Source organism: Chelonia mydas, chromosome 3 (assembly GCF_015237465.2).
Source record: "Chelonia mydas isolate rCheMyd1 chromosome 3, rCheMyd1.pri.v2, whole genome shotgun sequence".
In the NCBI taxonomy this organism is placed as follows: Eukaryota; Metazoa; Chordata; order Testudines; family Cheloniidae; genus Chelonia; species Chelonia mydas.
Window position 1 is genome coordinate 104828017 of NC_057851.1, and position 26278 is coordinate 104854294.

Below are 26278 nucleotides of genomic sequence, written 5' to 3' on the forward strand. Positions count from 1 at the left end.
GGGAAAGGACTCCTTGCACTGGCCAGCAGATCTGATATTGAAGCTCTTTAAAGGTCAACTGAGCTGACACAGCAGTGTATGCTCCGAGGATCCCACCACAGCAGAGCCTCAATGCCCCCTAATGCAGGGTTGTGCCTTTACAGTACAAGATAAATAGCAATTTAAATTGTGCACCAACTTTACAGTAGTGTCAGACCTACTTCGGAGTGAGTGTTTTGTGAGTTAACTGCCATTGTACAGCCAGCAGAAGGCACACAAAAATATTTTCTTTTTTGTAGTCCCTATAAAAATAATTGCCTTTCTAAGATTTTTAAATTTCTTATAGAAATAATAATTCATATATTGTGCTTTTAATCCCAAAGCACTTTAAAGTATATATGAAGAACGACCAAAATGCAGCCAATATGAAATGGAGGGTGGCAGCCAATCAAAGCCCAGTAGAACAATGGGGGAAGAACATTTTTGGCCAGGGAAACTAGAACAAATCTTTACTCAAATAAAAAGTGCCATGGGAGTTTTAACGTCAATGCAGAGCAGACAAAGTTAGCCCCTTCTTACTCAACTGATCTGATAACTCTGTGTATTCAGAATTTGTTTTGTTTTACAGACAAAAAAATATACACACACACACACTTTTTCATTCCTATTAGGATTGTGGAGCCAGCACAGCTATGCAGGAGTGAACGGGATTCTCTTCTGGTTTCAGCATCAGTGACAAAATTAAGGAGTACTTGGGGCACCTTAGAGACTAACAGATTTTATTTGAACATAAGCTTTCGTGAGCTACAGCTCATTTCATCGGATGCATCCAGTGGATAATACAGTGGGGAGATTTATATACATAGAGAACATGAAACAGTGGGTGTTACCATACACACTGTAACGAGAGTGATCACGAAAGCTTATGCTCAAATAAATTGGTTAGTCTCTAAGGTGCCACAAGTCCTCCTTTTCTTTTGCGAATACAGACTAACACGGCTGCTACTCTGAAAAGTGACAAAATTATTATTCAAGTTCTAATTACCAAATCCTGAAAGTGAAAAATAGTCCCCATCCAATATTTTCAGTTATAGTAATTTCAGGTGTTATTTGTAATAAGAATAGATAAAAAAAATAGACAGATGTGTGTGATTTTAGGTTCACAGAGTTTAAAGTCAAAAGGGACATTAGATTATCTTATCTGACCTCCTGTACATCACAGGCCATTACATTTTACCTAGTTACCCCTATTAAGCCCAATAAATTGTGTTTGGCTAAAGCATATCTTCCAGAATGGCATCCAGTCTTTATCTGAAGACATCAAGAGATAGAAAATCCACCATTTCCCTTGGTAGTTTGTTCCAGTGGTTAAAGAACCTTATTTTTAAAAAATTCCGGCTTATTTCTTATCTGCAATTGTCTGGCTTCAGTTTTCAGCCACTGGTTCTTGCCATGACTTTCTCCGCTAGGTTAAAGAGTTTTAAAATTAGCCCAGTCATACTGATGTCCTGTCTAGGCTTAGATCCAAAAATATGAAGGAAATAAACATGAGAGATGACAGTGAATTACTGCCATTCATTACAACAAGAATTATATGTATTTTATTGAAATGGGTCTGACATTATCTCAGAAATGCTGAGGTCTCAGGATCCAATCTTGCAAGGTGCAGAGCACTTTCTGAAAGAGCAAACTGATGGTGCTAAGCATCTCTCAGCATGTGTTAAGCACCTTGCAGGATTAGGCACAGAATGCACAGCGTAACTATAATAGCAAGAATTGTCATGTTGCCCATGGGGAAATGTGTCACATCCCCTTTCACCAGTCTTATTACACCTCCAGGAATATGTATGCCAATGGAATTGTCTCATATATAGGATATTTAGTCATTCAAGGGACTTAACAGCTCTCCGTTTACAGTATAACAACATCAGCTGTGGGGTCTCATACAATATTCATTCAATGTTAAGATACTATGACTGCTAAATGAATAACTAGTTATCCTTTTCCTTGCCAGTAAAAATGGTTTGTGTATTCTTTTTCTATGTTCATGTCTGTGAGAGTGCTACCGTGCACTAGAGAATCAATTCCAAAGTTTAGAAATTGCTACTCTTATAAGTCCACAGTTCAATTCTTGTCATTCCTAGGGAAGAATCATAATTGTAGTGAACAAACAAGACAGATGATGGAAGATGAGGAAAGCACTGCCAGACTGTTCCAGGAAGGGATCTACAGTTCTGTCACTGATTGCCCATATTGAACCAACATGTGTGGATGAAAGCAGCATTCCAAATAAAATTTCAGCAAGACGGCAAAGGCAACGTGAAAATAATGTGACCAAAAGAAGCACCCTAAACAAAAATGAAATGATTCCTTAAATCACACAGTAAAATAGATTTGTGAAAAATATTATTTATTCTTACTTATATTATTGTAACACCTGGGAGCTTTGTGAATGTTAGGGCTTGTGAAAAGTACTGAACTGACAACTTTAGAAAGCCAAGTCTCTGCTCATTCACAGAGCAGGTACAGCATGGGGACCGGCAGTGCAAATTTTATTCCCACCAACATTCTTACAGACTAACTGGGATGAAGCATCTCTAAGTTTGAAGATAGTTCAGTTTCCACTCAGTCCTTTGTGTCACTGGTGTGACTGCCAACTGTGATGGTGGTTTGTGTGATGTAAACACTACCATCAGATGATAACTTCTAGGCCCTAATCTTGCAATGTGGTGCATATGGACACCTCCCTGCTCCCATTTGGAGTCTCATTTACATCAGTACTTCTATTTATTTCACCTGTGCTTCAGTGGTGTACCTCTGTACACTACATTGCAGTGTAAAGGGCCATACTCACTACTAGTCTGGGCTGAGTCCCAACTGGCAATCTGGAGGTGAAAGGCTACAAATCTCATTACCAAGCCACAGGAGCAACCGTACATCACTCGGGAAAGTACATTTTACATGTAAAATGGCTAATGAGGGGCCAGATGCTCTGGTGGTGTAAATCAGCATAACTACACTGATTTATCCCAGCTGGAGATCTGGCCCCAAGTTTGTAATGCTCTGTACCAAGCCACTGCAAGTGGCTGAGTCAAAGTTGTGGCTTGGTCCATATCTACTATAGTTTCCAATGTTCTTTCCTCAGGTTTTTCATGAGGCTCCAAGCCCCTTCTTTCCTCCTCTATAAAAGTTTTAAGTGAGTGATTCCAGCATGCAAGTTTACGAACTTCTTTTAAAAGCTCTGTACAAGTTAAATAGAGCACTGGCTTTGATAATAAAAATTAAATTATTATTTCATACTTACTGCATGTCCCAATGGAACGGATTCAGACTGTAAATATTGACCCATAGACAATGCTGGATTATGGTACAGACCCCTTCTGGGTGATGCTGCTCTAACTGAGGCCATATATCTTCTCTCCCTCCTTGGAGACAGTTCTCTCCTGGCAGGTGCATCTTTTCCAGGTGACATTGGCCTCCTAGGTGACAAATGACGTCTTGGAGAAACATCGCGTCTCGGTGATAACTCTCTCCTCAACACGGCTTCCTTCCTTGGGGAAAGGTGTCTCATGGGTGAAATATCCCTCCTTGGTGATAAATGCCTTCTGGGTGACAAATCCCCTTTGGGCATTAAATACCTCTTTGGTGAATTATCTCTATATGGCGAAGAATCATACCCTGGTGAGGACTGTCGGCTAGAAGGTGAGAAGTCCCTTGGAGATGAGGTGGGTTCTAATGAAAGCATGTAATCCTCCTCCATACAACTAGGTATGTCTAACCTGTCTTTGTCGGGCTCTGAATCAGTACTTTTGCTCTGGAAAAACCTCTGATATTCCGTCATTTGTGAGTCTTCATATGAGTCACGTGGTGTTATAAGCTGAGTAACCTGAATACTAGGTAAAGTAACCAAATAACTGATCAAGGATGAGTGTCCCATTGAAATGGAACTGTCAGGAGAAGCCCCATAGGATGCCGCTGCAGCATTCACCGACAGTGAAGAGAATCTGGGGGGTTGGGGACTGGTGCTTCTTGATCTTGTTTTTGGTGTTGAGTCTCCCTGGGTATCATCAAAATCATCGTCATCCTCTTCATCATCATCATTGTCATCTCCATCATCCCCATCCGATTCCTCAGCATCAGAAAACTGGTGTTCTTTTGATATGCCTGTCATCCTGCTACTCTTCTCTGCTTCCTGGTGCATGTCTTCAATGTTTTCTGAAATAATCATGGCAAGTTAATCAAGGATGCACAGAGACACATTTTGGGTACAATCCTGCACCCATTCCATACTGAGAACATCCTTTGGCATCGCTGGATGTTCTCGGTGCAGAATGGTTGCTCAGTCAGGTCCTTAACAGAAACTAAACTGCTGTTCTTAATATTCATAATAATATAAAACTCCATAATCAACCTGAGTGAAATTCACCCTTGTGGAGAAGACCAGCCCAAAGCCTATCCTCCATGCCTCTGCACAGGGGTGAAGTTCATCCTCTGTGGTCACTATTAACATCAGAACACTTACACCCAACAGAGTAGAACTGGACCTGACACAGAAGACATTTAAATGGTAAGAATTTTTTTCCAGCCTCAGCTGCTGTAGTATTAAATAATTAGAATTCACCTCAAACAAATGTGTCAGATTTATTTCTGTGCTTATTGTTTGTTATTAAGATACTCACAAGACCTTTTTTTAAAATAAAACCACCCTGAAAATATTCTTAACTTATCCTCTGCTGTCATCCACTATGCCAAAGTGTAACGAGTCATCTGCATACTACAAAGGCCACTCCAGCTAAATTAACTCAGTGTGACATACCTGCTTCTTCAGTTTCGGCATCATCCACAGATGTCATTGATACTCCAAGCTCCAGGCATTTTTTCATGTGTGCTTTAGACTTCATATGTTTTGTCAGATTTCCTATCAAAGGTACAGAGATGAAGCTAATTAGTTGACATCAGCGAAGAAATCTCTCCCAAGCAGTTTTTGTTTTCCTTTTCCCTGCCTAATCGATAGAAGGGTGCTTAGATTAAAAAACAAGCAGAACTGACTCATTTAAACTCAATCCCCATCACAGCCAGTGTAATTTAACGAGTGTGGGAATTTACATTTTCCCCAAAACTGCTTATATAAACCTCTCTTCAGCAAAATAGTGGCAGTATTTCCGAGAGCTGATAGCTGGCAATGAACATTAACGTGTACCAATTAAACGTTTCTCATAAGTACTTTGAAGGCCATTCCAACCTAGTCCCTTCTTACTCATTTTCCCCTTGTATATTAGCATACATAGGTGCTGGAACTTGGGGTGCTGGGGGTGCTACCACACACCCCTGGCTTGAAGTGGTTTCCACCATATACAGGGTTTACAGTTTGATTCAATGGCTCTCAGCAACCCCACTATACAAATTGTTCCAGCACCTCTGTTATCGTACCACCCCCCTCTTCCTATTCCCTGCCAGAAATGCCAGTCTCAGCTGCCTGCATGTTCATTTCTTCCACATGCAACTTCATGTTTTCTTCCATGTTACTTCTTATGCATGGAACATCCTCTCTGAACTCATCTTTAAAGCCACAATCCTAGCCTCCCTCAAATCCCTCCTCAAGACTCATTTCTATCGTGATGCCAAAGGTAAAATGCATTCCAATAATGGCTAGGCAGGGGACTAGATAGGGATTAAAAATATCAACTCCCTCTATTTGTCTGTTATACCTCCTTGTAGGTTCTTATCTTAAATTAGTACCCATTCCTACAAAGAGTGACCAGGCAGTACCTGCGAGGAGCCCCACTGCTGATTTCAAGCATGATGTTGCTTGTGAGCAAACAGGCAGAAGCCTGCCCCCACAGTGCTTATTGCAGGATTGGGGCCTTTGAAAATGAGTTTATTAGGTAATGTATTTTACTCTGTGTTTGTATAGTGCTTAGCACACCAGAGTCCCAAGGCTTTGTTCACTCCTGTTATAAACATAAGACATAACAACAACAACAATAAATCCTTTGGAAGAAGTCCAGTGACAGGATACACTGTAAAAAATGATTAATCTGCTTCATGTACATTGTTTTGAAATAGGTTGTTGCTTATTAAAATATGTGCCTATTGGTCCTGGTGCTGCAATCTGCACTAATTTCTACACTGTAATTATACCACTAGAGAGGGGAAAAGCATTATATACAACAATTATTGAAGTAACAAATAAGCCACTAAAAATGCCCCTCAGCTAGATCTGACTGCCCCATGATCTTTCCTGAATTAATTGGCTAATTATTTGCAGGCATTATGGAAAAAGTGGGTCTAGAAGAATGATTTGAAGAAAAAGAGGAGAATGAATCAGTCCAGGTGCAGTGGTTCCCATGGAAGAAGGCATGAAAACAGATGTTAGAGAAGTGAGTGGACAAGGTTAATATCAGTGAATAAATAATAATCCTATGAGACAAGTATTTTATACCCGTTTTACAGATGCACAGGACAGTTAAATGACTTCCCCAAAGCCACATAGTGACTCCATGACAGAGCAGGGAACAGAATCTAGAGGTCCTGGCTCTATATCCTGTCCTCTAATCACCAGACACAATTTATTTCAATGTGAAATATTCAGGAATCCTGTCTCACAGTTCCTAAAGGGTGCCATAGCAACATCAAAACCAGTCTCTGAATAATTTCTGTAAATGCACTGTGCAGGCATGAAGGGCCCATGCCACAGCCAGTGCAGGTCTATTGCACAGGGCAAAGGAGGTGGATGTTCAGACCCTATAAAAGACTCCACAGCTCCTTTACACCACAAATCCACTCTCCGTGTTATACAGGAGGTCAGAGAAGATGATCAAAGGTTCCTTCTGACCTTGGAATCTAGTAATCTGTGCTCCATTGGGACTCCCTGCATTCCAGCACACTCAGGGGGTTTTGAGTTGAGATGGAGCAAATTTTAGAGGATGAGACTGAAGGGATGTAGTTGGTGGAGCTGCTACTATGCAGAACCACCAGTTATTCCCTATGGCAGGAGAAGAGGTACTTAGAGCCAAAGAAGCTACTACAGCCCTAAGTCTGCAGTAGTAGCCAGGCAGCTGCACTGCTGTCACTTTGTGACCTGGGGGAGGATTCCTTCCCCTTTTACACAATGAATATTCCCAGTGCAGGGCCAATTACTCAGGCTGTGCACGGAGAGTGGGATTTGACCTCATATGCCTTTTGTTTACCAGTATCCAAATGATGTTAAAAATGGAGAGGAGGAGACTCAAATGTGTTATATACCCACAAAAAATGTTGCTAAAGAAATTGATTTTTTTTAAAAAAGAGATAGTTTCAAAGCAATTCCTAAATCCAATTAATATCATTATCCATGGCCTCCAGGTGACAAATGGATGCTTTTTTCAGTGCTGATAAATACATGTGAACACAAGCTATCAGATCCCTATTCATAATTAATGCAACTGTGGATGGAGTGGCCCACCTGGGAGTCTGTGGATTTGTACATTATTTATAAATTTGAAACTGAACCACTGTACAAGACCATGAAGGCATGCTTTCCTCTTCAGCTGAAACTCTGCTTCTGCATTATGCCACTACACGTGTGTTCCCCTGGAGTATTTTAGATTGCAGCAATTAAAACTTGCACCATGTAACATTTTTAGCATAAAGTAGTATTTGCAAGGGCAGTTCTTATGTCACTACATTTCCTCTGCAGACAAATGGACTTGGTAGGAGCCTACAGCTCTTAAAATTAAGTTATGCAAGGAGTCTCACAGTCTCAGATAAATCCTTGAATCATTTAGATATGAGGGAAAATATATTTAATGGAGTCCCATGTTCATAAATAAAACCATCTTATTTTGATGAAAGTTTCCTCTTTGATTGGAATGATGGACTAAGGAATTGGTGGAGGGAGGTGGAAGGGTTCAAGCAGAAAAGGCCAAATACCTTTAGTTTTGAAGGCAAAATTACACAACTTGCATACATAAGGCCGTACATCGGTATGAGTGCGGATATGTTTTTTGAGCATGCTTGGTTTCTTGCAGCGAATCCCACATTCTTCACAAATGTATTTTCCTCGCCCACGTCCTCTGACATACACATAATCCTCATTTGATTTATACCTGTTGGAAGAGGGCAATGTATTGAATTATATAGCCTCTAAGTCATACATGCACATAAACAGTGTCTTTATATCCCTCTGTAGCCCAATCCTACATGCATTACATGCACAAAGCTTCCAGTGTAGTCAGTAGGAGTTCTACAAATGATGCACTGTTAAGTTGGGGCCCAGAGTGTATTTACTTTTCAGGAAATGCAGTAATTTGAATATGTTTGCATGTCTTAGTTATTGTTTAACAACTTAAGACCAGCGGCTCAGATCTGATTGGAGTACACAAGAGGACAACCCAGAATATGGGTTTATATGGCTATCCTGTGCGGAGCACATTCAGATATCTACTTCCTTGAAATGAAACAGAATTTCATTCCAATGTGCATACTTAGCAGATACGTGATTAAAGGCATTCCCTGGTGTATTTAGCTGCTTACGTTGTCTCATTTTGTTAGACAATAAATAAGACATGCAAACTTATGCATATTTCGTTAACTATCATGATGAAGAATTAATACTGAAATAGATGATAGTAAGGGTCCAGTTCACAGCCGTGCAGAGGGCGTGCACAATGGCTACTTTGAGGGTTGAAGTGGAATTTAAGTGATGTATAGGCCTCGGGTGGACATTCTACCCAAGAAAAAATGTCACCCTAAAGATTCTATGGGAAGTATAGCTGCTAAAGAATAATGTATCTAACCCCTCCCTTCTGCTGCTCCTTTCCTGAGAAGTGCAGAATACACACCACTCCCACTGAAATTAGCAGGCACTGGGGAGGCTCAACTCATGAACTATTCTCTACGGCAGTGGCTGGCACTTAAAAATTAAAGCACTGCATGGAAGAGTCTTCTAATATTGAAGAGGATTCCAGAGGAGTATATGGCATTTTAAGGTTATAGGACTGAAATGTTTTTTTTAAAAAAATCAATTTTTTCTCAAACAAACTTTGTGATTCATATGTGAAGCAGCATCTCTGACTCAAGGCACTGAGACTAATATCCAGTACATATAAAGAAAATATTCTTCCCTACTCATCTCTGTCCCATTATCCACCAATATGTGGACCCAATTTTCACATTTGGGCACCTGAAGTTAGGCATCCAAAATTCACATTAAAAGCTGCTGCTTTTAATCTCTTCCCATCAACACTAATCCTTCTCCTCTCCCTCCCATTTCCCAGTCACCAGGGATAGGACTGCCATCTTGCCATAATCTGGACATCATCTCTTACTAGCCCTTTCTCTACACCCACGTATCTAGGCTGTGCTCAAGTCTTTACACTTCTCCCGACAGAACATTTCAAAGATTCAGCTTTTTTGGTCTGTTCAGACTCCCAAGGCTCTTGTTCAGGCCCTCTTTGTCTTGCTACTTGTCTACTCTTGTCCCCATCTCCTGTCTGGCCAGCTACATCACCCCTCTCAAGTCCATTCGAAACTCAGCTGCTAGGCTCTACTTTCTGCCTCATTATTCCAACCACATCACATTCTATTCTGTATGCTTCCTCTTATTCCCCCTTCTCTATGCATTTCACTTTTGCCGCCACATAGCCATCATGCAACAAGTGTGGTCATTATTGATCTGGGCTGGATTTGAACTCAGTGCAGAAGAGTTAAAAGGCTCAACACAAAGCCCGAGTCACGCAGTTCCACTCCAAACTGCCATTTTATTTTGCGTTTCTAATTTGATCTCATCACCAGTATAAAAGAACAAAATAAGCAAGCCATGAACTCTAGATGCAATCCAGTACATGTCATTAAACAGCATGGTGTCTGAAGAGATGGAAGGTTTTTCCCCACCCCTCCCCACCCTGCTTTCAATGTAAACTGTAAGTAACTGACTGAAATGAATTGTAGGATGTAGAATATAAGCTAATGAAATTTAAAATTGTTGAGTTTCCTAGAGAAATATCACTTCCAGTCCTCCCGGGGTTCTGTAGTCATAGGTGAGGGAAAGCCGATTTTGCTATTCAAATAACATCATTTGAATCAAGCTACCTGCCAGTGGTAATAATGCCTCTAGAAGGACAACTGTGAGGAAACCTGCATAGGCAAAGTGCAAAGACTAAGCCTGCACAAAAGAATTGCTCTTATTTTATACTACCTTCTGTGGATCACATAAAACAAAAGCCAGACAAAATGATGAATCTCTTAAAAACAATGATGGACTAATGCTAAGTGATGACACGTAGGGAATATTAGATCTGTTAAAAAAAACCCACCACAAGCTAGTTAGTGAAAGGAACGAATCTACAAACAATGCCACTGTTATGTAAAATGATACCTTTCTGAAATGAATCTATAAGGATGATGCATTAACATAACAGAATCACCATCCTCCACACTGTCGCTATGCAGGTAAGAGATCTCTATTGGAAACCCCATAAGCTAGAGAGACATACAGGCTGTCTACATAGATTATTAAAGCCCACCAATAAATGTACAAAGCAAGGCGCCTAACTTCTTTCTTCCATACTACAACTGTCTCAAGATACCTGATCTATATCAGGACAAATTCATAGGTGATATGTAAGATGGTGTAAGTTATATCCCTTTACAGTCACGTAGACACATTTATGCTCATACTCTCTTAGACCTTATCAGTATGTAAGGAAGTCTAAGATGGTGTAATTAACATATCAAGTTTCCTGACAAAGGTGCAAAAAGTTTCAGGTACAATACAGGGTAGCCTGCTTAAATGAACGTCTTTCAGAGCCTCTTGTTAGTTGCTTTCCTTGCTGAGCTACGCTCTTCTGACAGCTAGCATACAGATTACATCAATTTAGAATCCCTTAGGATGGGTGATCCAAATTCAGAGATGATATGTAAAGGCAGGTGTGTGAGATACACACTTGTAAGTGGGTGAGAGTCTAATTAGCAGCACTTTATATGTCTTGAAAACTTAGACTCACCTCTGAATTTGGGTCACTGAAAAGTCTCTTTTGTAGCCAGTTTACTGGTTTTTGGTTAGTAGCGCAACGCACTACCACAGGGAACACCCAGGATCAGGGATTCCTGGGTTGTCAGGCCCTGGATGAATCTCAGAGATGACATTCTCAGTCTTCGAAGAGAGATGCAGGGTATGTCCCCTTTTTGCTACAGGTTATAGAGAAATATCAAAGTTTATTTGATTGAGACTGCTCCCACCCACCCACAAGGCTTTTAATGAGCGGGATGCTGAAAAAGTTGAAAAATGACAGAAGACTAAATGGATTGCTGAACGCCTTGTGACCCTGTCCTGACTGGTTAATTATTCTGAGACGCTGCTGCAGGGTAAGGAGAACCCCTGGGCCTGACATGTGTGAAAAGAACCACCCAGCTGGATACCTGGACATTCACCACTACCAACATACAAACACCATCATTTCAGTTTTTCATAATACAAATAAAATTATTATGCATGTACTGAGAATATACTGTAATGGACAATCCATTAATATGCTTATCATAACATATTATGGCATTAGCTTAAAAACTACGTCAACGGACGATTAGGTCTGTTTTTTCCTCAGCTATTTGCTATTTATTTGTTTTTAATCAATTGAACAACAGCACATTGCTATTACAGCCAGCAGTAGATTAAACTCTGTTTTTAATTTGATTGATCTTACATCTAAACACTGATATCATGGATTTTAGTACCAACTAAAATTTTGTACCTGAAAGTCAACATTCAGTAAAAAACTAAAATATTCCAGGAATAAGAATAAGAGCGCACAGCTTCCTTGTTAATGCTGGTGCACAATACAGCATTTAACAAAAGAAAGATGTCTGCCAGAAGTCCAGTGAACACAAGAAGATTGCCTAGAAGTCAAAATATGAGCCATCCATCCTCTTTTATGACCCAAATAAGAGAACTGACAATTCAGGAATGCTTTCTATGTATATAGAAAGTATAGTTATACTAATGCAGGGGTGGGCAAACTTTTTGGCCCAAGGGCCACATTGGGGTTGCAAAACTGTATGGGGGGCCCGGTAGGGAAGGCTGGGCCTCCCCAAACAGCCGGGCCCCCAGCCCCTCCCACTTCCCACCCCCTGACTGCCCCTGTCAGAAACCCCGACCCATCCAACCCCCCCTGCTTCTTGTCCCCTGACTGCCCCCCCCAGGACCCTACCTCCATCCCTTGACTGCCCAGACCCCTATCTACCCTCCGCCCCGACAGACCCCCCCCACGCCTATCACCCCCCCGTTCCCTGTCCCCTGACGACCCCCCCCCCACCAGAACCTCCGCTCCATCCAGCCACCCCCTGCTCCCTGACTGCCCCCCCCGGACCCTCTGCCCCTTACCCAACCCCCCAGCTCCCTTACTATGCCACTCAGAGCAGCAGGAGCTCGCAGTTGCACGGCCCAGCTGGAGCCAGCCACGATGCCCAGAGCGCTGGCGGCGCGGCGAGCTGAGGCTGCGGGGCAGGGTGAACAGCAGGGGAAGGGCCGGGGTCTAGCCTCCCCAGCTGGGAGCTCAGGGGCAGGCAGGATGGTCCCACGGGCCTGATGTATCTGGCTGATGAATCTTGCCCATATGCTCAGGGTTTAGCTGATCGCCATATTTGGGATCGGGAAGGAATTTTCCTCCAGGGCAGATTGGAGGAAGCCCTGGAGGTTTTTCGCCTTCCTCTGTAGCATGGGGCACGGGTCACTTGCTGGAGGATTCTCTGCTCCTTGAAGTCTTTAAACTACGATTTGAGGACTTCAATAGCACAGATATAGGTGTGAAGTTTTTTGCAGGAGTGGTGGGTGAAATTCTGTGGCCTGCGTTGTGCAGGAGGTCAGACTAGATGATCATAATGGTCCCTTCTGACCTAAATATCTACGAATCTATGTGGCCTGCGGGCTGTAGTTTGCCCACCTCTGTATTAATGGCGTAGGCACTGAAATGAGGGGTGATGGGGGTGCATGGTTTCCATCATATACAGGTTTACAGTTTGGTTCAATGGCTCTCAGCACCCCCACTATACACATTGTTCCAGCTAATGGCTAATGGCAAAGTAGAGCTGGAAGTAAGTACACAGGCTTTACTGTGTTTCCTACTATCTTGTTGCATGACTGACATATAAACAGGAGAAAGGATGCACAGAGAGTGACAAAACATGGCATGAGCTCAGAAGGCTGTTAATTTTCCTAATTCATCTACGTTCAAGTTCAAATCTGTTTACTCTGAAATGACAGGCTAGGTTTGATATTTCCAGTTGCATTTTCTTACCCTCCTTCAAAGATTTTAATTCGTACTGGCTCAGTCTGTTTGGATGCAATGTCTTTATCTCCATGACCTTCTCCTTTTACTCTTTCTTTTATAATATTCCCCACTACTTTCTTTTCAAGTTTTCTGCCAAACAAGAAGAATGGTTCGTGTTTCATCTGTGGAACAAAGTCAATGAATGTTATTACAGTCTGGAACACAGAATAAATGCACACTTCATTTCAAGTAGTTTAAACATTCTGGGCTGAATTCACCTCTGAATTTGGATGCAATTCCATGAAGCCAATTAATTTGGCCCTTTACGTCTGGTGAGAGACGGGGAGGGGCAGAACAGGCACATTTTAAAGGAGCTTTATCTGGTGACACAGCAAAAGCATCACCACATCATGCTGGCCAGTCATGGCTGTGGTATGCTGATCACTTGGGACCAAATCTGGAGGTCCTTATTCAGTTGCCATTCAGTCTTTATTCAGGTAACTCCCATTAATGTCAATGTTTGTTACCAGAAAAAGGCTTGAGTAAAAACTAAATGACCCATGTGAAATAAGGCCCTCCAGCGTCCTGTTCTTCTACCATCTTCCATCGTCACCGAAATCATACTCTGAATCAGCTGTCAGAGCACGCAGGGGAGAACAGGGGGCAAAAGCCATGGCTCTAGAATGCTCATTCGGAGTATGTTGTACCTTTTGATTTTCCAATGTGGATAGTTTTAAAAGTGACAAAGAGGTACCTAGGATAATCATATAGGCTTAAACAGGACATATTACATTCACATTTTGCTTTGAAGCTTTATTTAACCTTTCAGGGATGATGCATTTTCTATTCAAAACATTAAAAAAGCTATAATGGATACAATTTCTACTTATTATTGACAATTGCAACTGTCAAATATCAGCTTTTCATTATCCTGACATTGATTTATGCATCATAATTTATTTCAATTTTCGGTTTGGTGTGATGTCTAGATGAAAGGGTTTTTTAACCTATTGTTTACCTGAGCAAACTGTTTCCATGCACTTGATGAGGTCAGTTTACCAGCTCCAGGTCTATGCATAGCAGCCAAAGAATAAATTTCTGCGGTGTTTTTCTGCTTGGACCTTAGAAGTGCTAGTGTAGTCTTTGTACTTAACCCTGATGGGTTTGGGTTACATGAACTAATGCACCATGAAGCATAAACTGAAGATTTGAGGGTTGCTTGTTGAATGTAATTGGGCTTGGTATAGTTTAAGAAACACCAGCTCACAGTAGTAGTAGTGCGCAGACTAGGGAACTGAAAGAGCTGCTGAAAATCTGCTCCATCTGTTAAGAGGATGGTTGAGTGTGCTGCTTTCCCATTTGGATTGGATGCCATCTGGAACAACATACCAGGAGGCAGTTTCTGCTGTTGCAGTTGGTCTTCAGTCTGAATTTCTCCTGATGGCAGTGAAGACCTCTGTGGGCTCATGCTCATATCTGATGCTGTTTCATCCACATCCAGTTCTTCTGGTGACTCTCTTCCTTCAGAAGGGCCACTCGACTTGTGCCCTGGTGATGCTGAATCAAAACTGGAAAGCTTTTCCCTGCTCAGGAAAGGGTCAGCTGTTGGCATGCTGGCAGATGGGAAGTCTTGAGATGATGAGGACGATAATGGTGAAGAGGATGACAGGGACGGCACGCTTTCCTTTGGCTCAGTAGCACAGCTCTGCCTAACTAGCTGAGGCTTTTGCAGTCTGGGAAAATCCTTCTTTATATCTGAATTAGTCAACTCTACTGCACTTAGCTCCTCAACAATCTGTCCATACATTTTTTCTTCTTTGACCCTTTTCTGCTGCTTAGTCTCTATAAAGAGCTCCAAGCTGCTTGCTGGTGAAAGCATTCGTTTGCTTCCTCCCAGGGTAGAGGCAGTGTCAGAACTGGATGTCAGACACAATGGGATTGAGGATTCCAAGCCAAGTGGTAGAGTCTGTGGTACTTTCCACAGAGGATATTTTTCTAACCCACCATTCTGACCTAATATCTGGGCTATGTTAAATCCTAGTCCTTGCATGGCTGCATTTGTTGATAATGTTCTTTGAGAAACTGTCTCATCCACTTTGCAAATGACAATAGCAGGGCTGTTGTTCTGTGCAAGGATCTGGGAAATGCTTGTATACATGACACTGCCATAAGATGGAACGTGGGTCTGAATCCTGACAGGAACAACTGTTCCTGGTAAAGACTGTACAGATCCATCATTCGGGGAGTCAAAACCTGTCTGTAAATGCTGCTCAGAGGAGGTATCTGCTGATTTAATACTAGGGTCTGGCAGGTACTTAGCATTTTTTGAATACTGCCCAGATGTTTCTGAGTAACGCTGGTACGTTTGCTCTTTCGCATGCACATATTCAGCCGGTTTCTTTCCAATATGCTCCTGAGCGTGCTCCAGGTGATAATGAGGATGAATTTCTGTTTGGAAAGGTTGTTTGACATAAGCTTTTTGTAACTGCTGTACAAAATGGTGAGGCAAGTTTCTCTGTAAAGGTTCTGTACATGACTGCCACAAGACAGGTTGCTGAGCTGGTAAGGGAACCATACAGACAGCAGGATATGGGAACTGAAACAAGGCATTGGGAATGGGGGGAAATGGAACCTTTTCTTGATGTGCAAATAGGTGCTGCTGCTCTGATGGATATTTGTTTGAAATATAAGGTGCTTGTTGAATCAAGGGATTCCTTAAAATGTCCTGACTGTCTGCAAGGATGGCGTGTGGCTGGGCAAGCTGTGCACCAGAACCAACAGCCTGCTTTCCAGAGTCGTCTGCCTGAATGGGCTGAAGCACAGAGGTGGGAGAATGATGCCAAGCAACTTGGGAAGAGCGAAGACCAGCATGTATGTGTTCCATCTGCTCTTGCTTTATACTTTGTTCCACACTTGGATCAGTTTGGGGAATCTCTGGGAACCCACTAAAAGAAGCCTGACGGACCAGAAAGCATTTCTTCCTTTCTCGTGATGGAGATAATCCTGCAGAAGGTGCCCCGGCTGCTGAAGCATGAGACAGATTCCCATAATCAAAGGATTTACTTCGGATCTCTGGGATTTCGGCAGCATGCGGACAAGGCATCTGTTCAGATGAGCAACGTCTCATTTCCTTCTGATGGTGATGCCCAGGGACAGAAAGTGAGTAAGCACCAGCTGGAACAGTTAAAAACTCAGACTGTTTTCCAAACTCATCCTGTTTGAAAGGCATGATGAACTTGGTATTTTCTTCCCTTTCAAAGGACATTGAAAAACTTGAACTATGGGACAAATTACTTTCTTGGCTAGGGCTGCGAGAGAGGTTTGTGCCGGTGGATTCAAAGCTGGACTCTCCAGAGGAGTGCTCCATGTCAGCAAGCCGTAAGCGTTTCTTTTTGGGTGGTAATTTTTCTGCTGGGAGTTGAGAAAGAGTTTCACTTCTTTGCGGCCACTGGAATTCTTCTGCAGGTCTTTCCTGCTCTTTAGTCTGAACTTCTTTATCTTTCTCAGGTTTATCTGGTTCCTCTGTAACACGGATCTCAGGTACTTGTATGTTATGCTGGCGAACCAGTCTGGGCTGCATATGGTATGGTTGTGGCTGTTGGGATGGTGACGGTTTATTCACACTCTCAGCATTTTCTGTTTGCTGAGCCCGCTCTGGGCTCACTGGGGACTCAGAAATCTCGCTCTCACAGGTTTCAGACAGCGAGTAGGTTTTATCCTGCAGGCAAGCAATATGTTCTGTGGATTCAGACCTTTCAAATGAGTTTGGCCTGCTCAGTGAGTTTGTATGCTGAATGACAGAGATGACATTTCCAGGGGGTTTTCTGTTCAGTGACTCTGCCGTCTTTTCTTGCTCTGCGGTTAAAGGTGACTCTTCTAATGAAGCTGATAGGCTTCCAGACTGCAGGAGAGGTCTACAGATTTCAAAACGCTCAGGGTGACAATGGGCAGCATTATCCAGGCCTTGAAAAGTAAATCCACTTCTTGGCCCTTCCTGAATTTGGGGTTTGGGATCAAAATCTGAAGGCAGCGTCCCCACCGGTGTGCCAGTACCACTGCTGCAAAGCATGGGAACATCCTCCTCATCCCCAACACTCTTCTCTTTTCTGCGTTTTCTGTTTTCGAATGTGGTTCCATATACAGACGGCACTGGCTGTGATTGTCCAAATGAATCAACAAAGTATTCCCCTCCTTGTTTTATCCCACCTGAGCATGGCAAGTCTCGGTAGTTCAGCTTCTGAGTTTCAAATTCTTCCCATTTTCTGTAATGCTTTCCACAAGCATCATAGTCAAAGAAGGTTCTTTCCCCTGCTGTCAATTTCTTCTCCTTCAAGGACGACCCTTTTTCACCACCTGTTGACCTGCTGGAAGCAACAAGGATATTTTTTGCTGTTCTCCCATGGCAGTCTGGATCTGAATGGCCCTCCTGAACTGAGGGCAACTCAAAGGCAGCTTGTCTTCTTAACATCCTCTGATGGGAAATTCCTACTGTCCCAGGATAAAATACATCATCTGAACCAGTCATTCTCTCATCGAAGGAATGGCTTCCTCTCAAAGATGAGGGGACACTTAAATTGGTTGCAGAAGATGTTGGCATGGAGTTACTTCTAATAAGTGGAGAAGCATCTACTGGAGGCTCTAAAAGTCCAGGTGTGTCACCCTGCTGACTTACTGGGTAAAGGTTCAGTTCATTTTTGATGGATGATGTAGTCTGGGATTGTTTGGACTCTGCATTGCTACCACTGAAGACTTGGGTAGATGTAATAGTGCTCAGTTTACTGGGATCAATGAGTGCTTCTTTATTTGGAGTTAGAGGAGAAATATGTTCTTCAAGCATCTTGATGTCTAATCTGGTGTTCACCAGAGGCAGTGGCTGCTCCACTCTGCCCTTTCTACCCATTAAATTGTGTTCCTGATTGGCTGTTGCCTCTGTTAGTGCTGTCCTTTGACTAATCCGATAGAATTTCCCAAAGATTATTTCTTCATAAGACTTTGCATTAGTATTTGGAGGGCTTACTTGTTGCTCTGCACTTTCTGAGCGGGAAAAGTAACCAGAATCAGTGCTTCCTTTGCTATGTGGGCTCAAAAGATTTAGGGACTGCTCAGAGTCTTGCCCTTTTTTCTCTGACAGTCTTAGTGCAAGTCGCTGTTTAACTGTATGAGAGTCGTCAGACTGAGTACTTAAGGATGGGTTTTGTAACATGTCAGATCCAATGTACTGTGAACTCTCACTGGGTAACTGAATCCCACTTTTAGGGATAATCAAAATGGGCACTTTCATTGGGCCTCCCAACGATTCATCTATGGACGAGTGAAAGTTACTTCTGCTAGCAATGTCCAGTGGCATCTGTGGGACTGGGCTCAGTTTGTCAGAACTTTCCACAAGCAATGAGGTCTCATCATCTGTGTCTGTGCTCTGCTCACCATCCGAATGTATTTCTGCTTCCACATCAATAAAACTGGAATCTAGGTCCAATTTAGATACAGCTGACTCTGTGAAAGGTACCAATCCTGCTTTAATTGCATGGGCATGTGATTTCCTGTGCTTGTATAAATTGCTCTTTGTCTTAAAAGAGAAACCACAAGGAACACAAGGGTATGGCCGTTCCCCAGTGTGGGACCTAATATGTTTTTTAAGTACACTAGGTTTGGCACAAGCCCTGCTACAGTAAGGACAAATATATTTGCCAGGCTTTTTGGGTTTGTGCTCTTTCTTGTGAGCATCTTCTGATTGTTCTATCGACGTCTGAGAATATTGGCTATAAGCAGGGTTCAAACTTGAAATCTTCTTTCTCGAGAAACCTCCGCTATGGCCATGCAAGTGAAAGGGAAATAAGTCCTCTGTGGCAACTGACTGCAAGCGGCCAGAAAACTGCCATGTGTGGCCTTCCAAGCTCTGATGTGGCTTTATGTTGTGCAAGAACCCTTGTGGCAATGAATGCTGGGGAAAAGAAAGTGAATGCTGACATGAGTAGGGACTTGGCCGATGCTGTGGATATTGCTTCTCTGTGACTTGCTGCCCAGCTTCACTGGATGATCCGAGTTTCCCAGAACTAAAAAGTTGTGCTGATGTTGTGTTTCCAGTTTGCTCGTGATCTGTTTCTGGTTGCCTCTGTACTTCTTGATTGCCAAAAGTGCTCATCTTAATAACAGCTGAATGTTCTTGCCTCCATCTAGTTGGTACTTTAGCAGTTTCTCCAGACCTTGAGGTAGCTTTTTGCCCTATAGCTATGTCCCCAGAGTCCATTTTGTTACACAAGGTCTTAAGTGCTAGTTCACTTGAAAGCTGTGCAGAGACATGGAGTGTGTCCAATGCTGTGCTTTTTAAAGTTTTGTTGCTCCCATTTTTCCAGAGCCTTTGCAAGTTCACAGACTTCTCTTTCTCTTTTGAACTTTCCACACAGTAGTCTATAGGCATTAGATTCGAGTGTGTATGCTAATATAATTATCATACAATTCTGTTCATGGCAGGAACTTTCCCAAACAGTTTATCATGCATTTGCAAGGAGTTGGTATGGCATTTGAACATTTTCCATTGTTAAGTGTTGAGATGCAGAATGATCCAGAGAGATATTTGTTGATCTACTATAGCAAAGTCCTTTTCATCCCTTCCACAACAATGCAGCTACCTGTAAGAGAAGAAAATAAAAAATCACAGATTAATACAAGTGGGTAATTACCACATGAGCAATTTAATTTGCTTCAAAATTCTCAAAAGGAAGAATGATGAATACAAAAATGTAATAATACTGTAATAATTTGCGTTTGTATTGTATCTTTCTTCCAAGCTTATTAAGGGACTTTATTAACCTTAATTAAGCTTCACAAAACCCATGGACAGGAGCGAGAATAGAGAATGAACAGGTTAAGAAGATAACTGAAGGTCACATACCAAGTCAGTGAAAGAACTAGGACTAGAAACCAGGGCCTAAATTTTTTAAAATGACTAATAATTTTAGGTGCCTCATTTTGGGGTGTCCAATTTATGACACCTTATGAAAGTGGACTTGATTTTCAGAAAGTTCTGAATATCTAATTTTTTCCAATCAGGCCCCTTTAAGATGGCTCAAGATGGGCACCCAAAAATTGAGGCCCCCAGAATTACTATGCAGTTTTTAAAATGAGTCCTTTATGAGGCTCTCTACGTAAAAGGATAAATGCACACAAATCAGACATCAGGAATGGTAACATACAAAAGCCAATAGGAAAACACTTCAATCTCCCTGGACACACAATAACAGATTTAAAAGTAGCCATACTTCAACAAAAAAACTTCAAAAACAGACTTCAAAGAGAAACTGCTGAGCTACAATTCATTTGCAAACTTAACACCATCAATTTAGGCTTGAATAGGGACTGGGAGTGGCTGGCTCACTACAAAAGCAATTTTCCCTCTCTTGGTATTGACACCTCCTCCTCAATTATTGGGAGTGGACCACATCCACCCAGACTAAATTGGCCTTCAACACTGGTTCTCCACTTGTAAGGTAACTCCCCTCTCTTCATGTGCCAGTATATATTTATGCCTGTATCTGTAATTTTCACTCCATGCATTTGAAGAAGTTGGTTTTTTACCCACGAACACTTATGCCCAAATAAATCGGTTAGTCATTAAGGTGCCACCGAACTCCTCGTTGTCTTTATGAGAGGAGTCCTAACTCTCACTAACCTGCTCTCATCACTAGATCACATAATTGCCTTGCGCAAGAAAATGTAGATGACTGCTTTTTACAGTATTTTTAAAGTCAGCAGTAAATAATTAAATATGTTACATACAATTTTTTTTTGTAAAAGCATTTAAAATATAAGCTAAAACACTAGCCCTATCAATTCACCTCTTCATCTTCAAGTCTACAGTGTAACATTTTAGTCAGAGTATATTGCTAGAGAAGAATTATTGAGGACAGCAGGAGTTTAAAAACTACATTTATGACACTTAAGCATGTCACATTTGAAAGTAGTTTAGAACTGCACAGTATCTAACCAGGTTTCAGCACTTGATATGCTTAAGTACAATTGGTTTCCACCGTTCTGTTTGTAAATAAGTAAAGCTCTGGGGCCTGATTTATGCATCCAAGCAGAGTGCTTGAACTGGAAGAAAAATGCAGGATCTCTGCTGTCATATTATCAGAACATAGTATATTTCCAGGATGAAACAGGGCTAAGGAAAAAGGGAGCCAGGATTCCACAACAGATGGAAGATGAAGGGAAGAAGCTGATGGAATGCATTATATTTCTGTGGCTGAAGGACTGCACTTGAGTTGAAAAAAAACTGGCAAAGAGCAGGAAAGTGGGAACAGGATAGGAAGAGATGTAATTTTGTTTTCCATAATAAAAATGTTACCTGCATCTTCTAGACATCTAATACGCATGACTGTCTTGAATATTCCTGTGAAAGAAACAAATGCAGTTAGGAGAAAGTCTTGAAATATATAACTGGCACTGGAAAGAGAAATATGGTAACTTCCTATTGTGTAAAGCAGTGCCTGATAAATCCACTTGGCCGTCCCCTGGTCATGAGCAAGAAGCTTCCCCTGGAGAGTTGGAGGCCAGAGCCTGATAACTCTCAGTGTCCAGACTGTGGCTGGAACCATCATAGCAACAACCGTATTTGAATAAAGAATGTTGTTAGCACAGTTTTAAGAGATTTTCCGATGTAGACAGGGAGACCCATGTTAAAAATCCAAGTTATTCTGAGATCCAAATTATTCTCAGAATAATTTACAAAATTCTTTCACCCATTCTCTAAAACTGTGCTGTAGTCTAATTAGGAGGATTATCTGTAGCTTAGTTCAGCTAGCACGGTTCTCAGAAAAAAAAAATATCACTTTTCATTTTTATCAGAAAAACAATTCTAGACACACATTAGCAACAACTTTTAAATATGACCACTGCTAGCACAGTTAACAATTTGTTTTTCATACTTTAAACTATGTGTTATTAACCTAAATGGAAAGGCCTAGTATTTTACTAACATATTTTGAAACCTACTTTCATACTTTCATGTGCAAACCCTTCACCTCAACTTCCATGTTGAGCACTGATGTGCCACGTCAAATCAGCAAGAGACTTCTATGACAAATACCTTATTTATACTGCTCTGTATAGAGAAGTATATTATCTAACATGCAGAAACTACCAATATTTCAAGCTAAAGAACAGATAATAATGATACGTGTTTTCTTTAATACCTTTGGCAGGACTTTGCTCCCATTGGAATTATTGAGATGAGCCCACCTACAATGATCAAGAACTGTACTGCAAGCTAAGTAGAGCGTATCATTTGCCTTAAGTTGTGAGGTCCTCTCCGGAAGTGGACCAAGCCCAGGTTTTTCTATCATAATGTGGAAATACAGCCAAGCCATCAAACCACATTAGTGCACTATCTTCTCATTTCATTTTACATCACTGAAAATGTCGATCATGAGAAGATTACTGAGAAACTGGGAACTGTATTTTTGTCAAATCAAGAGGTTAGCATTTTTAAGGGAGCATTATTCCCTCTCACTCCTTTTTCTAGGATGCCCCTGGTCTGCTATATACAAGGCACAAGTATTCATTTGACTATGGAGCACCTGAAATGTCATAACTAGAGCAAGTTATTAAGTGGCTGTACTGGAAAGCATTAAAAGAAAATTTGGTAAATCACAGTTCTCAGTGCTTCCCAGCTTGTAGTTCATATTACAATCCTTGTAAATGAACAAATTGCAAGTTTATGTATTTCAGGTGAAATCCTGAGTTCCTGACACAGAAAAATTCTTACTGACTCCGGAGTAAGAGTTAGACCCTGCTCAATATTAAGGCTTTTTTTGTGTGTGTTGCTCTGCACTAAAACCACTGTAACTGGCCCCTGGAGAATTTCTACTCTGTAGGGCAATACTTAGCATAGAGCTGCTGTACTGGCTGCTACTGGGCCCTTGTATTTATACAGGGGGCATTGGCAGGGTCCTTAGATTGCTACAGTTTCTGCCAACCAGCCTCAGAAGTAACGGAGCACCACAAAGGCCATCTTTGAGCTGAGTATGGTCTGCAACTGAGGATCTGATCATAAGTGAAGATCTACCTCAGGATTTGATCCCTGGCAGCGAATAGTAATAGAATACTTTTGGCATAACCTTCCGTCCCCCAATTCCCTCTGCTCTGCCAAAGATACCCACATTAACAGCCATTTGTTGACTGAATATTGTTACCATATGATGGCTTTAGGTGGCTCATGATGAGTTTGGTAGTTATATTCCAGATCCCAGTTGACAAGAGTCCCTATAGTAACACGCCACAACAAAAGCTGAACCTGAAGTCCTTACTAATTAAGACAAAATCAGAGCTAAGTCAGATCTGAAAAAGTGGGCTCAACAATTGGCACTAATCGGCAGCCTATGAATTCAAGAACTGAATGGGCAAGGAGCCTGTTCTTCTCACACCTGTACCTTAGAGTTGAGGTGCATTAGGGGTCCAGTTTGTGGAAGTTGTAGAATTGTCTGTACCTGGATAAACACTTGGATTCTGTCTCTGGGGTTGTCAGTAAGGCACCTTTCATGAGCTCTACATTCACACACAGAAAAGCAAACCAAAACAAAGACCACCATCATTTACAAATTTCTTATGCGCCTTGCATGATAATCTAATCACAAGGGGAATTCCATTTCTCCAGTCTTCGACCTAGATTTATTAAGAACGCAATGGAGAACATGCCCAGATATCTGAGCTTTGTGAAAACATTTACCCCTTCTTGATCACAGATTTTTTACTTTATATTTCCAACATTCTTGGGTTAGGAGACTCTTCTGATTGTGGTTTTGTAGCTGGCATCCTACCTGACAATTTGAATGATTCTGGCTATGCATGCAAATACTTGTGCTCGTCACCTGCACTTGGCAAAGTTCTGTATTATTTTACAATAGAAGAATGTTTGTGCCTTTGCTGCAGTTCTGAAGGAACAGCATAGAATCCTTTTGCACATACAATTTAAAGAAAGTAGCCCAGTTTAACTGAAGTAACCATATTCTCTTTAATCTACCATCTCTTGTATTTGAGTATTTTTGAGTACTGTAGTTATCTTTTCACCCTAGAAGACACTATCCCAATTTATTCATTTGTTTAATTCCACCACAGTCAATTTGATTTCTGTATTTTATCTTATTTTACTGAATTCATTTGGCGTTCTCCAAAGCTAGCCATTGCATTAGAGGCATTCCACAGCATTGTTGCTTTGAAATGCAATGAAATATTAAGAACACTGAAAACATTTGTAAGTTAAAATGAGCTGGGCTAGTCTTCACAATGTTTCATAAAATCTCATTTCATAATATTTTAGCATTTTCATGCATGTACAAAATAAACATTGCTTTATTGAGGATGCTAACAAAATATATATTTGATGGTTTGTTATTAAACAAATATACCTGCATTACAGCTGTCAGAGGGGAGAATCTTAGAGCCCAGTCTTTCAGTCTGATCAATGTGGCCACGTACTTGTGCCTGTGGGGATTCCCAAGGAAGTCATGAGCTTAGGGGGCTGCACTAGCAGATCCAATTACAATATCATGGTCATAGAGATTGAAGCACCAACTCTGAAATACTTAGGAGCCTCTGGAATCCCAGGACTGCGTGCTGGTTCCAGGATTTCATTCACAATTATTTGGGTATGCAGTTTTGTGTGCACAGTAATTTATGGCTTCTGAGGCCAGATTTTGTATTTGTAAAAGCAGCACTGGCATATCATCTAACTTCCTAACAGGCACACTCCATATATTTTCATAGATTCATAGACACTAAAGGTCAGAAGGGACCATTATGATCATCTAGTCTGACCTCCTGCACAACGCAGGCCACAGAATCTCACCCACTCCTGCGAAAAACCTCACCCATGTCTGATCTATTGAAGTCCTCAAATCGTGGTTTAAAGACTTCAAGGAGCAGAGAATCCTCCAGCAAGTGACCTGTGCCCCATGCTACAGAGGAAGGAGAAAAACCTCAAGGGCCTTTTCCAATCTGCCCTGGAGGAAAATTCCTTCCCGACTCCAAATATGGCGATCAGCTAAACCCTGAGCATATGGGCAAGGTTCACCAGCCAGATACTACAGAAAATTCTTTCCTGGGTAACTCAGATCCCACCCCATTTAGATACTGTTATTAAAATTTGCCTCATATTTTGCATAACATTTTGGAATCTTTCAGGCTGAAAGTTGAATAGCTGTACACTTCTGTTAATATTTATAAAATTGATTATTTTGTTTCTAATTAGGTTTTGCCCAGCTCATTTTAGCCTTGTTGTCCTCAAGGAATTATATCACAAATGACTAAACAGAGGATGCTGAATGGCTCAGATGATTAGGGAACAGTCCAAATCCCATTAAAGTAGATGAAGAGGCCCCTATTTAGTTCAATGTGTGTTGGATCAGGCCCTAAGAAATTACAGCCTTTTACCTCTAAGCCACTGAAGTCAGTGCTGATTAAAAGATAGGATTACCTGAGAACAGATATGTATATATACACAATAAGTTGGTCTCAGTTTAGTCCTCAGTAGACAGGTTTCAATTTCAGAAAATCCATCTCAACTTGCAGCACTATGCACCCTTGTTGGAAGTTTCAGTATAAAGATATAAAGGCCAAGGGATAAATGGGCATAAAGAAGGAATTACTCTCTGTCTGTCTTGGATGTGATCCCTCCAAATTATGGATCAGCCATATTGCCATGGCAGTGAGAGGAGGTTTATATCCATTCTGTGTGATCCAAAGCCCGTTTAAGTCCACAGAAGTCTTTCCATTGACTTCAAGGGGCTGTGGACACAAGCATGAGGATTTATTTGAAAACTTCTAGAGAAAGAGCCAAATTACTTCAATGGCATCTTAAGTTAAGGGCCAAATTCTGCCCTAACTCACGCTACCATGAATCTGAAGCTATTAACATTAAATCCATCGAGGTAACTCCAGATTTACACTGTGTAACTCAGAGCAGAATCTGGTCCTTATTTAGCTTTAAATTGTAACAAATAACAGTTTGAAATTAACTGCTGTGATCTGGAAATAAATGAATCCAACACCTCCAGAAT

At 41.4% G+C, this 26278-nt stretch overlaps 1 protein-coding gene across 5 annotated transcripts in view; it reads right to left on the reverse strand.

Annotated features, from left to right (window-relative positions):
- The window catches only part of HIVEP2 (HIVEP zinc finger 2), a 154944-nt gene that overhangs the window by 5090 nt on the left and 123576 nt on the right, over positions 1–26278 (reverse strand). For all 5 annotated transcript variants that reach the window (XM_027818635.3, XM_043543064.1, XM_027818636.3 and 2 more), the window contains 6 exons: positions 21571–21615; positions 14245–19855; positions 13254–13408; positions 7891–8066; positions 4796–4897; positions 3284–4194 (listed from right to left, as the gene is read on the reverse strand). In XM_027818635.3, the coding sequence (XP_027674436.2) occupies positions 3284–4194; positions 4796–4897; positions 7891–8066; positions 13254–13408; positions 14245–19644 (6744 nt within the window). In that variant the 5' untranslated portion in view covers positions 19645–19855; positions 21571–21615. The remainder of the gene's footprint in view (positions 1–3283; positions 4195–4795; positions 4898–7890; positions 8067–13253; positions 13409–14244; positions 19856–21570; positions 21616–26278) is intronic.